The 17,847-nt window shown below is 38.0% G+C and overlaps 1 protein-coding gene across 1 annotated transcript; it reads right to left on the bottom strand.

Annotated features, from left to right (window-relative positions):
- Nucleotides 1-442: 442 nt before the first annotated feature.
- On the bottom strand, nucleotides 443-8,847 carry LOC137234274 (COP9 signalosome complex subunit 2-like). Its single transcript, XM_067757885.1, has 5 exons — nucleotides 8,792-8,847; nucleotides 8,511-8,705; nucleotides 8,326-8,451; nucleotides 8,025-8,264; nucleotides 443-662 (listed from the first exon to the last, which is right to left on the bottom strand). Exons 1-4 carry the CDS (start codon nucleotides 8,843-8,845, stop codon nucleotides 8,088-8,090), a joined length of 552 nt encoding a protein of 183 aa, XP_067613986.1. The 5' UTR covers nucleotides 8,846-8,847; the 3' UTR covers nucleotides 443-662; nucleotides 8,025-8,087.
- Nucleotides 8,848-17,847: the final 9,000 nt, after the last annotated feature.

A 17,847-nucleotide genomic window follows, 5' to 3' on the forward strand; every position in this document is an offset into this window, starting at 1 on the left:
TGAGGGTCTGGAGGTGTGGTAGCGACTGGTGGTCGGGATTGCTATTGTTCGCATATCGGGAATTGTAGCTCCTAAAAACAGCCGAAAAATCTGGAAGCTACATGTGCCACTAGAGGCATGAGTATTAAAAGACCATTAATAGCAACCGTAAGTCGCCTTTGTGCGTGACCACTAAGGAGCCACAAACTACCCCGAGATATACCGACAAAAGTGTGACCATTTTTTTCAGCAGACGCTGCACTTCCAAAGACCGGGGTTATGTTCGAAGCCTCTCTGGAGTAAGTGAACGAGGGACAATCCCTCCGTAAGGAGCTACTCCGTAAACCTCTAATCCACATATACTTACGTAGTTGCTAACTAATTTTAATCTCTTATTTAAATAATTATATGGGACTGCATTTATTACAGTTTATATAATGTTATTTAATTTTATTTTCTGCTTATCATTTTTGATTCATAACTCATTAGTTTAACAGCAAGATAACTTTAAAATATACAAATATAAGTAAGTATATGGGTATAAATTTTTCTCGTTATGCAGTTTTTCATAATTTTATAATTTTTTGTAAGGCTTCGCAACTTTATGTTTAATACCTTCCACCGCACCTTTGCGCGCGCTATTTACGATTTTTTTGAATGTGCCTGTGTGTTTTGCTCATTTTCTGCAAAGAAATATAAAAAGACATATAAAACATAAATCGAACTTGTAAAAGATTGCTTTGTATGTGGTAATGAGCGTTTCTTTGCCTTTTCCCCAAGTACTGCCAGCAAGGGATTTGGGGATTTTATTACGGCTCTGGATTTTCGGACCAATTGCGGCTGCGTGCTCCCCAAAGTGTAGATCTTGATCAAACGTCACACCCAAGATTTTGGGGTGTAGGGCAGTCGGTAGCATAGTGCCATCGACGTGGATGTTCAAAATGGTCGACATCTGGGACGTCCATGTTGTAAATAAGGTAGCGGCAGATTTAGTCGGTGATAATGCCAGGTTTCGCGAGGCGAAAAAACTGGAGAGATGATGACAACTTGTGATCGGTCACGGCTATTAGGTGGGGCGAGCATTGCTACAACAACAACAATAAGCAAAAAAAACATAAGCAGGACCTTGGTGAACTCCACAAACAGGCGTCGGACCTTTATGCCGGGAATTGCCCAGTGAATCCAGTACTCAGGGAACAGTACCCAAAACTAGCGGAAGAGGAAAGCATACTCCCCAGGTAAACGCGAGTCACTCTGGCTCAACTTCGTTCTGGATACTGTAACAAGTTAAACTTTTACATATCCAGAATCAACCCCGACATACAAAATGTATGCCCCGCTTGCAATGTGTCCCCACATGACACCAACCATCTCTTTAATTGTAATGTGGAACCAACGCCTCTAACACCCCTTTCATTATGGTCCACCTCAGTCGAAACAGCAAGTTTCCTTGGACTCCCGTTAGAGGATATTGATGACAATTTGTGATCGGTCGCAGCTATTAGGTGGGGCGAAACATTGCTACAACAGCAATAACAACAACCGCGTCTATACGGGGGAAATCCTCTTACAATCATGAATGTATACACAACAATCCCCTATCAAATTATCCACAATACCTTTGATGAGTGTTTAAACAGATTTGTTATTTGTATGTGGAATAAGGCACCGAAACATATAAAACTAGAAAGATTAAAGGAAGATGTCAAATAGCGATATACAGTCAACACTTTTGTATAAAACTATTCTATAACGGCAACGTCCCGACGACATGGATGTTTATTGAATGAGTTATGCTAAAAAAGGAAGTTTTATTCAAATTTTTTCACCTCACCACCTACCAAGTAGTCGATTACCTCTTATAAGTAATTTCCTAGGTATCGTATACATGGACACAGTATCGAGGCAAGATTACTCTTGTCAAATTTTGCCCCGACAATTTCAAACTTCTATGATTCGATTCAAAGATTTGCAGCTCTTGGCACTTCTAAGTTCCAATATAAAAATTCCCCAAAAAATATATTTGATGTTGATAATATTGCATTCCGCTAATAAATTGCCTTCTATAAAAAGAAGCAGTAAAGAGTAGTTTCCCTCGATACTTGTTTGGAATCGATTCCATGATTATTTTGAGGGGAGATTAAGGAAGTGTTGCTAGTATGGACAATTATTTGTCGGATAAACACATTGTACCAGCCCGATTGGCTCAGGAAAGAAAGACATGCCTACCGCCGGAAGAGTTCTAAGCACCTTAACCAACTGGGAAATCTCACAAAATGTCCTTATCGTTACAATAACGCTCGCTTATCGTTCACAACTTTGAATATAGTTAATTTAGCTTCTGTGAATAAGAGTTAAAAAAAACTCCCTGTAAATAGTGCGGTTATCAAATGCAACTTCATACAACCGCTAATGACATTCCCAGTAATTAGGTAAATTCCCGAAGGCAACAGTATCCAATTTAGCAGTGTATTCATAAAAGATATTTTTCTCTACTTACATGTTCGCCAAAACTAAATATTTTGAGCACGTTGTGCGTTGTGGGGAGAGATTCATCATAGTTTTTGAATGCTTCGAAGAAATCAGTATGCGCTTTTTCAAATTCCCCTTCTCGCAAATGCATTTTCCGCCACACTCACGTATTACGCCCATTATAAGGGGATGAGGTATTGCCGATTTAATATGCAATGATTGTTCATACAAAGCTTTTAGTTTTTATACTCAGTTGAGCAGAGCTCACAGAGTATATTAAGTTTGATTGGATAACGTTTGGTTGTACATATATAAAGGAATCGAGATAGATATAGACTTCCATATATCAAAATAATCAGGATCGAAAAAAAATTTGATTGAGCCATGTCCGTACGTCCGTCCGTCCGTCCGTCCGTCCGTTAACACGATAACTTGAGCAAATTTTGAGGTATCTTGATGAAATTTGGTATGTAGGTTCCTGAGCACTCATCTCAGAGCGCTATTTAAAATGAACGATATCGGACTATAACCACGCCCACTTTTTCGATATCGAAATTTCGAAAAACCGAAAAAGTGCGATAATTCATTACAAAAGACCGATAAAGCGACGAAACTTGGTAGATAAGTTGAACTTATGACGCAAAATAGAAAATTAGTAATATTTTGGACAATGGGCGTGGCGCCGCCCACTTTTAAAAGAAGGTAATTTAAAATTTTGCAAGCTGTAATTTGGCAGTCGTTGAAGATATCATGATGAAATTTGGCAGGAACGTTACTCTTATTACTATATGTGCGCTTAATAAAAATTAGCAAAATCGGAGAAGGACGACGCCCAAAAAAGTTAAACTTTTACATATCCAGAATCAACCCCGACATACAAAATGTATGCCCGCTTGCAATGTGTCCCCACATGACACCAACCATCTCTTTAATTGTAATGTGAAACCAACGCCTCTAACACCCCTTTCATTATGGTCCACCTCTGTCGAAACAGCAAGTTTCCTTGGACTCCCGTTAGAGGATATTGATGACAATTTGTGATCGGTCGCAGCTATTAGGTGGGGCGAAACATTGCTACAACAGCAATAACAACAACCGGTCTATACGGGGGAAATCCTCTTACAATCATGAATGTATACACAACAATCCCCTATCAAATTATCCACAATACCTTTGATGAGTGTTTAAACAGATTTGTTATTTGTATGTGGAATAAGGCACCGAAACATATAAAACTAGAAAGATTAAAGGAAGATGTCAAATAGCGATATACAGTCAACACTTTTGTATAAAACTATTCTATAACGGCAACGTCCCGACGACATGGATGTTTATTGAATGAGTTATGCTAAAAAGGAAGTTTTATTCAAATTTTTTCACCTCACCACCTACCAAGTAGTCGATTACCTCTTATAAGTACTTTCCTAGGTATCGTATACATGGACACAGTATCGAGGCAAGATTACTCTTGTCAAATTTTGCCCCGACAATTTCAAACTTCTATGATTCGATTTAAAGATTTGCAGCTCTTGGCACTTCTAAGTTCCAATATAAAAATTCCCCAAAAAATATATTTGATGTTGATAATATTGCATTCCGCTAATAAATTGCCTTCTATAAAAAGAAGCAGTAAAGAGTAGTTTCCCTCGATACTTGTTTGGAATCGATTCCATGATTATTTTGAGGGGAGATTAAGGAAGTGTTGCTAGTATGGACAATTATTTGTCGGATAAACACATTGTACCAGCCCGATTGGCTCAGGAAAGAAAGACATGCCTACCGCCGGAAGAGTTCTAAGCACCTTAACCAACTGGGAAATCTCACAAAATGTCCTTATCGTTACAATAACGCTCGCTTATCGTTCACAACTTTGAATATAGTTAATTTAGCTTCTGTGAATAAGAGTTAAAAAACTCCCTGTAAATAGTGCGGTTATCAAATGCAACTTCATACAACCGCTAATGACATTCCCAGTAATTAGGTAAATTCCCGAAGGCAACAGTATCCAATTTAGCAGTGTATTCATAAAAGATATTTTCTCTACTTACATGTTCGCCAAAACTAAATATTTTGAGCACGTTGTGCGTTGTGGGGAGCCAGATTCATCATAGTTTTTGAATGCTTCGAAGAAATCAGTATGCGCTTTTTCAAATTCCCCTTCTCGCAAATGCATTTTCCGCCACACTCACGTATTACGCCCATTATAAGGGGATGAGGTATTGCCGATTTAATATGCAATGATTGTTCATACAAAGCTTTTAGTTTTTATACTCAGTTGAGCAGAGCTCACAGAGTATATTAAGTTTGATTGGATAACGGTTGGTTGTACATATATAAAGGAATCGAGATAGATATAGACTTCCATATATCAAAATAATCAGGATCGAAAAAAAATTTGATTGAGCCATGTCCGTACGTCCGTCCGTCCGTCCGTCCGTCCGTTAACACGATAACTTGAGCAAATTTTGAGGTATCTTGATGAAATTTGGTATGTAGGTTCCTGAGCACTCATCTCAGAGCGCTATTTAAAATGAACGATATCGGACTATAACCACGCCCACTTTTTCGATATCGAAAATTTCGAAAAACCGAAAAAGTGCGATAATTCATTACAAAAGACCGATAAAGCGACGAAACTTGGTAGATAAGTTGAACTTATGACGCAAAATAGAAAATTAGTAATATTTTGGACAATGGGCGTGGCGCCGCCCACTTTTAAAAGAAGGTAATTTAAAATTTTGCAAGCTGTAATTTGGCAGTCGTTGAAGATATCATGATGAAATTTGGCAGGAACGTTACTCTTATTACTATATGTGCGCTTAATAAAAATTAGCAAAATCGGAGAAGGACGACGCCCACTTTTAAAAAAAAAATTTTTTAAAGTAAAATTTTAACAAAAAATTTAATATCTTTACAGTATATAAGTAAATTATGTCAAGATTCAACTCCAGTAATGATATGGTGCAACAAAGTACAAAAATAAAAGAAAATTTAAAAATGGGCGTGGCTCCGCCCTTTTTCATTTAATTTGTCTAGGATACTTTTAACGCCATAAGTCGAACAAAAATTAACCAATCCTTTTGAAATTTGGTAGGGGCATAGATTTTATGGCGTTAACTGTTTTCTGTGAAAATGGGCGAAATCGGTTGATGTCACGCCCAGTTTTTATACACAGTCGTCCGTCTGTCCTTCCGCATGGCCGTTAACACGATAACTTGAGCAAAAATCGATATATCTTTACTAAGCTCAGTTCACGTACTTATCTGAACTCACTTTATCTTGGTATGAAAAATGAACGAAATCCGACTATGACCACGCCCACTTTTCGATATCGAAAATTACGAAAAATTAAAAAAATGGCATAATTCTATACCAAATACGAAAAAAGGGATGAAATATGTTAAGGTAATTGGATTGTTTTATTGACGCGAAATATAACTTTAGAAAAAACTTTATAAAATGGTTGTGACACCTACCATATTAAGTAGAAGAAAATGAAAAATTCTGCCGGGCGAAATAAAAAACCCTTAAAATCTTGGCAGGTATTACATATATAAATAAATTAGCGGTATCCAACAGATGATGTTCTGGGTCACCCTGGTCCACATTTTGGTCGATATCTGGAAAACGCCTTCACATATACAACTACCACCATTCCCTTTTAAAACTCTCATTAATACCTTTAATTTGATACCCATATCGTACAAACTCATTCTAGAGTCACCCCTGGTCCACCTTTATGGCGATATTTCGAAAGGGCGAACACCTATAGAACGAAGGCCCACTCCCTTTTAAAAATACTCATTAACACCTTTCATTTGATACCCATATCGCACAAACAAAGTCTAGAGTCACCCCTGGTCCAGAAAGGCCCACTCCCTCTTAAAGTACTCATTAACTCCTTTCGTTTGATACCCATATTGCACAAACGAATTCTAGAGTCACCCCTGGCCCACCTTTATGGCGATATCTCGAAACGGCGTCCACCTATGGAACTAAGGATTACTCCCTTTTAAAATAATCATTAACACCTTTCATTTGATACCCATATCGTACAAACGCATTCTAGAGTCACACCTGGTCCATCTTTATGGCGATATCTTGAAAAGGCGTCCACCTATAGAACTAAGGCCCACTCCCTCTTAAAATACTCATTAACTCCTTTCGTTTGATACCCATATTGCACAAACGAATTCTAGAGTCACCCCTGGTACACCTTTATGGCGATATCTCGAAAAGGGGTCCACCTATAGAACTAAGCCCCACGCCCCTTTAAAATAATCATTAACACCTTTCATTTGATACCCATATCATAGTAACAAATTCTAAAATCACCCCTGGTCCACCGTTATGGCGATATCTCGAAAAGGCGAACACCTATAAAACGAAGGCACACTCCCTTTTAAAAATACTCATTAACACCTTTCATTTGATACCCATATCGTACAAACAAAGTCTAGAGTCACCCCTGGTCCACCTTTATTGCGATACCTCGAAAATGCGTCCACCTATAGAACTAAGGCCAACTCCCTCTTAAAATACTCATTAACTCCTTTCGTTTGATACCCATATTGCACAAACGAATTCTAGAGTCACCCCTGGCCCACCTTTATGGCGATATCTCGAAACGGCGTCCACCTATAGAACTAAGGCTCACTCCCTTTTAAAATACTCATTAACACCTTTCTTTTGATGCCCATATTGTGCAAACAAATTCTAGGGTCACCCCTGGTCCACCTTTATGGCGATATCTCGAAACGGCGTCCACCTATGGAACTAAGGATTACTCCCTTTTAAAATGCTCATTAACACCTTTCATTTGATACCCATATCGTACAAACGCATTCTAGAGTCACCCCTGGTCCATCTTTACGGCGATATTTCGAAAAGGCGAACACCTATAGAACGAAGGCCCACTCCCTTTTAAAATACTCATTAACACCTTTCATTTGATACCCATATCGCACAAACAAAGTCTAGAGTCACCCCTGGTCCAGAAAGGCCCACTCCCTCTTAAAGTACTCATGAACTCCTTTCGTTTGATACCCATATTGCACAAACGAATTCTAGAGTCACCCCTGGCCCACCTTTATGGCGATATCTCGAAACGGCGTCCACCTATGGAACTAAGGATTACTCCCTTTTAAAATGCTCATTAACACCACCGCATTCTAGAGTCACCCCTGGTCCATCTTTACGGCGATATCTCGAAAAGGCGTCCATCTATAGAACTTAGGTCCACGCCCTTTTAAAATACTCATTAATACCTTTCATTTGATACCCATATCGTACAAACGCATTCTAGAATCAACCCTGGTCCACCTTTATGGCTATATCCCTAAATGGCGTCCACCTATAGAACTATGGCCCACTCCCTCATAAAATATTCTTTAATGCATTTCATTTGATACACATGTCATACAAACACATTCCAGGGTTTCCCTCGGTTCATTTTCCTACATGGTTATTTTCCCTTATGTTGTCACAATAGCTCTCAACTGAGTATGTAATGTTCGGTTACACCCGAACTTAACCTTCCTTACTTGTTTTTATTGTTTTTCTGCACCGTATACCTTTGAATTTCTAACGCATAAATTTCCAGCAATTGCGTCCCCTTCTTCAAATCATCCTCACCATCATCTGTTTGACAGGATTGGTGCAGTTGTTTGAGTATTTTTTTGTAACTTAATAAAATCGCCAAGATCAAAGTATAGTTTTCTTAATTTGGTGTTGGTTTTAAACCAAAGGCTATCATTTTTGGCATCCTTCAACGCATCCAGTGTGGTTTCATAGAACTTTTGTAAGATTTCCATCTAGAATAAAACGTGTGTAATTTGAAAATTTATGGTAGTTTCCATCTTTAGTATGACTTACATTTTTGGATGTGGAAATATAGTCCAAGATGGAGTTGATGGATTTTTCCGAGTGATGACGCGTAACAGCACTTTTAATGTAAGTCAATAGAAGTTTGTATCTTTCCATAATTTCATTATAATTATTCTATAATACAAGTGTTTATTAAAATGTTGGGGAATTCTTCACTTCATCCATATAATTACCAATTTAAAATTTATCTTAATCATTTGCTTAAGCGCCTTGAATCCCCACTCTCCTTTTTCACCTCCTTCCAGGTCAAGCACCTTTTGAAACGAAGCCAGCGCTCCATTAGGATTTTCTTCCTTTAGCGCTTTACTATTGTAATATTGGTCTTCGAGATCCACATCTGGTTCGGAGTTGCTATCCTCTGAATATTTCTGCAAAAACACTTTGCCGGTTATTGGACAACTAGGAAGTGCATGGGAAGAGCCCACCGAACAATTTTTCATTCCTCTAAACTTACCAATCCATAATCTTCGTCCTCTTCGCACATAAAATCATCTTCATTATCGCACATTATAGTAATATGAATAACAAAGAAATCGTCAATAATAAACAACAGATGATTTTGACAGCTGAAATGTTACCAGTTTTGTTAAATACATGCAGGGAAATTTTAACCGAGTTTGGCGTTCTTTTCGCACTCGCTTAGAATAGAATGCGGCTATTAAAACAAGATGCCGATAGAGGCTATTGCGTCAATTCGATCAAACCACAGTTGTTTGTATGCCCCTAAAAAATCAGAAATATATGCTGGAAAATAGTAAAGAAATTTTACTTTTGCTGTATTTCAGTAAGTAGTTCGACACATATTTATTTGGGCTGTTAAAAACCAGAAACAATTTAAATTTAAAAATAATTGATAATGAAATACTTATAGCTTCAAAGCACAATAAAATACTCAAGTTTTTTTTTTTTGCTTACGACGACAGCTTGTGTCAATTCAAATTACATCTGAAGTAAAATAGAATAAAATTTTTTGTTTACTTTGCTTATTTTCTGCTTCTGAAATTTTTTTCAAATATATGTGTGAACGTAAAAAAATTTTAATTGCTGGTAAAGCCAAAAATTTATAAATTTTACTATTTTTCAGTAAGCAATTCAAATCTTGATTTAAAAGAATTTTAATCGACTTGCGGCGTTTAAGAAAGTGTTTTTCAGATAAAAAAAAGTTTTTCTTAACGTAGTTGCCCCTCGCCAGTAGTTTGGCAAGAACTCCCAGTGTATTTCTCCCATGAAAAGCTTCTCAGTGAAAACTCATCTGCCGTGCAGATGCCGTTCGGAATCGTCATAAAATATGTAGCACGAAGTAAATTGGAAGAGAAGCTGGGTCTAAATCTCCTCGAGGGTAAATCGCGTAAAGTATTTTTTTATGGCGTTAAACGTTTTGAGGAGAGATTAACTTAATAGAACTTATGTACTTTGTACTACGATATATCTGCTGGTTGTTGTTGTAGTAACAGTGCCTTGCCCCATCCCTTAGGTGCGACCACTTACAAATTGTCATCAATATCCTCTAAAGGGAGTCCAAAGAAACCTGTAGTTTCAGCAGGGGTGGACCACTGAGAAACGGGTGTTAGAAGCGTTGGTTCCACATTGCAATTGGTGTCATGGGGGACACTTCGCAAGCAAGGCATAAATTATATATATCGTTATTTATTCTGGATATGTAAGAGTTAACCAGTTAGAGTATCCACATCAAAGTTGAACTAGAGTGATGCGCGTCTCTCTAGGGAGATTTCTTTCCTCTTCAGCGAACTCAGGATATTTATCCTTAAGAACGGGGTTCGCCGGGAAGTTACTGGCATAGAGGTCCGCCGCCTTTTTGTGGATATCACTGAGGACCTTTTTGTATTCGTCTTCTACATACGGGTGAGATCTTAGGTGCCGTATTTCCTCATTCTGCGAGCGGAGATGACTTCTTAGGACCCTGGGAGGCGGGGCCTCTTTTATTAAATGTCTGTTGGAATGACCAGGTTTCTGTGTTTCCCTTTACGTCTTCCTCTGCCTCGCCGCAACCCTTTTCTCTCCTTCTCCCATGCAAAAAAAAAAAAACGACCAAGGCAATAAGGATTCATTTTTATATGTATGGATCACCTCGTCTATCGCATTCCTCAAATGGCGGTGAAGTGAGATTTTGCTAGATTTCACTGAAATAAGGTTTTATATTACAGTCGCATCCCTTCAAGTCATAGCCCTTTAAACATCTGGCAACGTTAAAGTTTAAGGTTTTATATGTGTAGGTAGTAGGGTGTTCGATTATTCGACTTTTTTCAAAAACCGGTCTTCCAATTATTCGAAAAATGTTAATTAGAAAAAAACCGGTTTTTAGTTCTCAAACCCGGAGAGAACCCGATAAGCCGGTTTTTTAGTACTTGCCCAAAATAATAAAATTTCCTTTCATCTAAAAATATAATTTAGCATACCTATAGGTAAATCGTTTATTAAAAACAAAACAAATTCAATATGTATTTAACACAGTTATAAACAAAAGAATATTAAGTCTTATCTCATATCACAGTATAATATTCATTTATGGTAACAAAAAGTCCTCATATGTGAAGACTTTGCTTATTGCGATTAAAGTAATCTTTCAAAAATAAAAGACAGTTTAAATGTTTCGGGGTCCATGTTTTCTTTTCTTTAGTTTTTATGAAACTTGAGACAGAAAATGCGTTATAAAATTTTTCAAAATTTTCTGTCAACAACACAAAGGTGAATGCCATGATTGAAAGAAAGCTGATATTCCGCATCAATAACTGCAGCCCCGCCGTGTGTCGATGCCACAATGTCATTATCGAAGCATAAAGAAAAATCCTCAAGCTTTTTGTTAATTATTTTCTTTAAGTTATTTGCGGTAGCTTTCGTTTTTATCTCCTCCAATCCCAGGGTAATTGATTCAAATGACTTTAATTAAGTATCAAAATTAGGGTTAGAGTTACGTTAACATATTTAATATACGAATTGTCAGACCAGTCATCAACTGCTATAGAAAAGCTACCATTATCATTTTTTATTCGCGTTATTATACTCAGTTGAGCAGAACTCACAGAGTATATTAACTTTGATTGGATAACGGTTGGTTGTACAGGTATAAAGGAATCGAGATAGATATAGACTTCCATATATCAAAATCATCAGTATCGAAAAAAAATTCGATTGAGCCATGTCCGCCCGTCCGTCCGTCCGTCTGTCCGTTAACACGATAACTTGAGTAAATTTTGAGGTATCTTGATGAAATTTGGTATGTAGGTTCCCGGGCCCTCATCTCAGATCGCTATTTAAAATTAACGATATCGGACAATAACCACGCCCACTTTTTCGATATCGAAAATTTCGAAAAATCGAAAAAGTGCGATAATTCCTTACCAAATACGGATAAAGCGATGAAACTTGGTAGGTGAGTTGAACTTATGGCGCAGAATAGAAAACTAGTAAAATTTTGAACAATGGGCGTGGCACCGCCCACTTTTAAAAGAAGGTAACTTAGAAGTTTTGCAAGCTGTAATTTGGCAGTCGTTGAAGATATCATGATGAAATTTGACAAGAACGTTACACTTATTACTATATACCTGTTTAATAAAAAATTGCAAAATCGGAGAACGGCCACGCTCACTTTATTGTATTATGTATTGGTGTAAAAAATGGCCGAAATCCGGCTATGACCACGCCCACTTTTTCGATATCGAAAATTACGAAAAATGAAAAAAATGCCATAATTATATACCAAATACGAAAAAAGGGATGAAGCATGGTAATTGTATTGGTCTATTGACGCAAAATATAACTTTAGAAAAAAACTTGGTAAAATGGGTGTGACAAAGGCATCCACCTATAGAACTAAGGCCCACGCCCTTTTAAAATACTCATTAACACCTTTCATTTGATACCCATATAGTACAAACAAATTCTAGAGTCACCCCTGGTCCACGTTTATGGCGATATCTCTAAAAGGCGTTCACATATAGAACTACGGCCCACTCCTTTTTAAAATACTCATTAACACCTTTCATTTGATACCCATATCGTACAAACAAATTCTAGAGTCACCATGGTCCACCTTTATGGCGATATTTCGAAAAGGCGTCCACCTATAGAACTAAGGCGCACGCCCTTTTAAAATACTCATTAACACCTTTCATTTGATACCCATATCGTACAAACAAATTCTAGAGTCACCCCTGGTCCACCTTTATGGCGATATCTCGAAAAGGCGTCCACCTATAGGACTAAGGCCCACGCCCTTTTAAAATACTCATTAACACCTTTCATTTGATACCCATATTAAACAAACGCATTCTAGAGTCACCCCTAGTCCACTTTTATAACGATATTCCGAAAAGGCGTCCACCTATAGAACTAAAGCCCACTCCCTTTTAAAACACTTATTAACACCTTTCGTTTGATACCCATATTGTACAAACGCATTCTAGAGTCAACCCTGGTCCACTTTTATAACGATATTCCGAAAAGGCGTCCACCTATAGAACTAAAGCCTCCTCCCTTTCAAAATACTCATTAACACCTTTCATTTGATACCCATATAGTACAAACAAATTCTAGAGTCACCCCTGGTCCACCTTTATGGCGATATTTCGAAAAGGTGTCCACCTATAGAACTAAGGACCACGCCCTTTTAAAATACTCATTAGCACCTTTCATTTGATACCCATATCGTACAAACAAATTCTAGAGTCACCCCTGGTCCACCTTTATGGCGATATATCGAAAAGGCGTTCACCAATAGAACTAAGGTCCACGCCCTTTTAAAATACACACTAACACCTTTCATTTGATACCCATATTGTACAAACGCATTCTAGAGTCACCCCTGGTCCACTTTTATAACGATATTCCGAAAAGGCGTCCACCTATAGAACTAAGGCCCACTCCATTTTAAAACACTTATTAACACCTTTCGTTTGATACCCATATTGTACAAACGCATTCTAAAGTCAACCCTGGTCCACTTTTATAACGATATTCCGAAAAGGCGTCCACCTATAGAACTAAGGCCCACTCCCTTTCAAAATACTCATTAACACCTTTCATTTGATACCCATATAGTACAAACAAATTCTAGAGTCACCCCTGGTCCACCTTTATGGCGATATCTCGAAAAGGCGTCCTCATATAGAACTAAGGCCCATGCCCTCTTAAAATACTCATTAACACCTTTAATTTGATACTCATATCGTACAAACAAATTCTAGAGTCACCCCTGATCTATCTTTATGGCGATATCTCGAAACGGCGTCCATCTATAGAACATAGTCTCACGCCTTTTTAAAATACTGATTAATACCTTTAATTTGATAACCATATCGTACAAAATAAATTCTAGAGTCACCCATGGTCCACCTTTATGGCGATATCTCGAAACGGCGTCCATCTATAGAACTTAGGCCCACGCCCTTTTAAAATACTCAATAATACCTTTCATTTGATAACCATATCGTACAAAATAAATTCTAGAGTCACCCCTGGTCCACCTTTATGGCGATATCTCGAAAAGGCGTCCACATATAGAACTAAGGCCCATGCCCTCTTAAAATACTCATTAACACCTTTCATTTGATACTCATATCGTACAAACAAATTCTAGAGTCACCCCTGATCCATCTTTATGGCGACATCTCGAAACGGCGTCCATCTATAGAACTTAGTCTCACGCCTTTTTAAAATACTGATTAATACCTTTCATTTGATAACCATATCGTACAAAATAAATTCTAGAGTCACCCATGGTCCACCTTTATGGCGATATCTCGAAACGGCGTCCATCTATAGAACTTAGGCCCACGCCCTTCTAAAATACTCAATAATACCTTTCATTTGATACCCATATCGTACAAAATAAATTCTAGAGTCACCCCTGATCCATCTTTATGGCGATATCTCGAAACGGCGTCCATCTATAGAACTTAGTCTCACGCCTTTTTAAAATACTGATTAATACCTTTCATTTGATAACCATATCGTACAAAATAAATTCTAGAGTCACCCATGGTCCACCTTTATGGCGATATCTCGAAACGGCGTCCATCTATAGAACTTAGGCCCACGCCCTTTTAAAATACTCAATAATACCTTTCATTTGATACCCATATCGTACAAAATAAATTCTAGAGTCACCCCTGGTCCACCTTTATGGCGATATCTCGAAACGGCGTCCATCTATAGAACTTAGGCCCACGCCCTTTTAAAATACTCATTAATACCTTTCATTTGATACCCATATCGTACAAAATAAATTCTAGAGTCACCCCTGGTCCACCTTTATGGCGATATTTCGAAAAGGCATCAACCTATAGAACTTAGGCCCACTCCCTTTTACAATTATCATTAACACATTTCATTTGATACCCATATCGTACAAACAAATTCTAGAGTCAGGCCTGGTCCACCTTTATTGCGATATCCCTAAATGGCGTCCATCTATAGAACTATGGTCCACTTCCTCTTAAAATACTCTTTAGTACCTTCCATTTGATACACATGTCATACAAACACATTCCAGGGTTACCCTAGGTTCTTTTTACAACATGGTGATTTTCCCTCACTTTGTCTCCACAGCTCTCAACTGAGTATGTAATGTTCTGTTACACCCGAACTTAGCCTTCTTGTTTTTTCTTTTAGTTCGGATAGTTTTGAAAGACAAAACCTATCGATATGCTCCCATATTGCCGACTCAGCTGGCATAATATAGTTTTTTGATTGCAAATATACCAATACCACTCGTGATTTTCTCAACGCTTTTACGGACATACCATCTCCTGCAACATAGCGTGCGAATATTTCCCCTATAAATTATTTTTACCCAGAAACTTTGCTTTTACGTCCCTGTGGAGATGTTTGCTGAAGTGGCTGGTGCGCATTCAAGGTCTTTCTGCTGAGCATAGCTCACAGAGTATATTAATTTTGTTCGCATAACGGTACCACGTAACGGGATAAACTAATACATATATAGACTTCTATATATCAAAATGATCTGGGGGGAAAAAGAAATTCATTTAGCTATGTCCATCCGTCTGTCCGTGTGATTTTATTTTACTTTTGCTTTATTTTTCCATCAAACGTATTACAAACGTTCAAAACAGCTGTTCCTCGGTGCTACCATACAACACATACAAGCCAACCTAATAAAACCGCACTGCGTTTTTTTAGCGCACGCAAACAACCGGCGTTTTTTGCCCTTACCCAAATAAGCATGCGTTGCGGCAATGTAAAGCATGTGTGCAAACGTCAAATCTAAATGTCACGCAGAGCAAAAATTGGAAATCGAGTTAGGTTTTCACGCAGCAAATTCAATTTGAGTTGCTCTCATACAAGTTGTATGTGCATGACACATTTTTGACAGAAAATGACTTGCGTGCGTTTATATTAGGTTGGCTTGATAAAAGCTCATACATATGAATATTGTGGTTGCCGCTTCAATAAAAACAAGAAGACATTACAATTACATGTTTGCCGTATTTCGATAAACTTTCAAAGGTCTTTATAGTCTAGTATTTCAGTAAGTAGTTCGACACATATTTATTTGGGCTGTTAAAAACCTGAAAAAATTTAAATTTAACAAGTAAGGAAAGCTATGTTCGGGTGTAACCGAACATTACATACTCAGTTGAGAGCTGTGGAGACAAAGTAAGGGAAAATCACCATGTTGTAAAAAGAACCTAGGGTAACCCTGGAATGTGTTTGTATGACATGTGTATCAAATGGAAGGCACTAAAGAGTATTTTAAGAGGAAGTGGACCATAGTTCTATAGATGGACGCCATTTAGGGATATCGCCATAAAGGTGGACCAGGCCTGACTCTAGAATTTGTTTGTACGATATGGGTATCAAATGAAATGTGTTAATGATAATTTTAAAAGGGAGTGGGCCTAAGTTCTATAGGTGGACGCCTTTTCGAGATATCGCCATAAAGATGGACCAGGGGTGACTCTAGAATTTATTTTGTACGATATGGGTATCAAATGAAAAGTATTAATGAGTATTTTAAAAGGGCGTGGGCCTAAGTTCTATAGATGGACGTCGTTTCGAGATATCGCCATAAAGGTGGACCAGGGTTGACTCTAGAATTTATTTTGTACGATATGGGTATCAAATGAAAGGTATTAATGAGTATTTTAAAAGGGCGTGGACCTAAGTTCTATAGATGGACGCCGTTTCGAGATATCGCCATAAAGATGGATCAGGGGTGACTCTAGAATTTGTTTGTACGATATGAGTATCAAATGAAAGGTGTTAATGAGTATTTTAAGAGGGCGTGGGCCTTAGCTCTATATGTGGACGCCTTTTCGAGATATCGCCATAAAGGTGGACCAGGGGTGACTCTAGAATTTGTTTGTACTATATGGGTATCAAATGAAAGGTGTTAATGAGTATTTTGAAAGGGAGTGGGCCTTAGTTCTATAGGTGGACGCCTTTTCGGAATATCGTTATAAAAGTGGACCAGGGTTGACTTTAGAATGCGTTTGTACAATATGGGTATCAAACGAAATGTGTTAATAAGTGTTTTAAAACGGAGTGGGCCTTAGTTCTATAGGTGGACGCCTTTTCGGAATATCGTTATAAAAGTGGACCAGGGGTGACTCTAGAATGCGTTTGTACAATATGGGTATCAAATGAAAGGTGTTAATGTGTATTTTAAAAGGGCGTGGGCCTTAGTTCTATAGGTGGACGCCTTTTCGAGATATCGCCATAAAGGCGGACCAGGGGTGACTCTAGAATTTGTTTATACGATATGGGTATCAAATGAAAGGTGTTAATGAGTATTTTAAAAGGGCGTGGTCCTTAGTTCTATAGGTGGACGCCTTTTCGAAATATCGCCATAAAGGTGGACCAGGGGTGACTCTAGAATTTGTTTGTACTATATGGGTATCAAATGAAAGGCGTTAATGAGTATTTTGAAAGGGAGTGGTCCTTAGTGCTATAGGTGGACGCCTTTTCGGAATATCGTTATAAAAGTGGATCAGGGTTGACTCTAGAATGCGTTTGTAAAATAGGGTATCAAACGAAAGGTGTTAAGAAGTGTTTTAAAAGGGAGTGGGCCTTAGTTCTATAGGTGGACGCCTTTTCGGAATGTCGTTATAAAAGTGGACCAGGGGTGACTCTAGAATGCGTTTGTATAATATGGGTATCAAATGAAAGGTGTTAATGAGTATTTTAAAAGGGCGTGGGCCTTAGTTATATAGGTCGACGCCTTTTCGAGATATCGCCATAAAGGTGAACCAGGGGTGACTCCAGAATTTGTTTGTACGACATGGGTATCAAATGAAAGGTGTTAATGAGTATTTTAAAAAGGAGTGGGCCTTAGTTCTATATGTGGACGCCTTTTCGAGATATCGCCATAAACGTGGACCAGGGGTGACTCTAGAATTTGTTTGTACTATATGGGTATCAAATGAAAAGCGTTAATGAGTATTTTAAAAGGGCGTGGGCCTTAGTTCTATTGGTGGATGCCTTTTCGAGATATCGCCATAAACGTGGACCAGGGGTGACTTTAGAATTTGT

The sequence above is a fragment of the Eurosta solidaginis genome, chromosome X (genome assembly GCF_040869045.1).
Source record: "Eurosta solidaginis isolate ZX-2024a chromosome X, ASM4086904v1, whole genome shotgun sequence".
Lineage (NCBI taxonomy): Eukaryota > Metazoa > Arthropoda > Insecta > Diptera > Tephritidae > Eurosta > Eurosta solidaginis.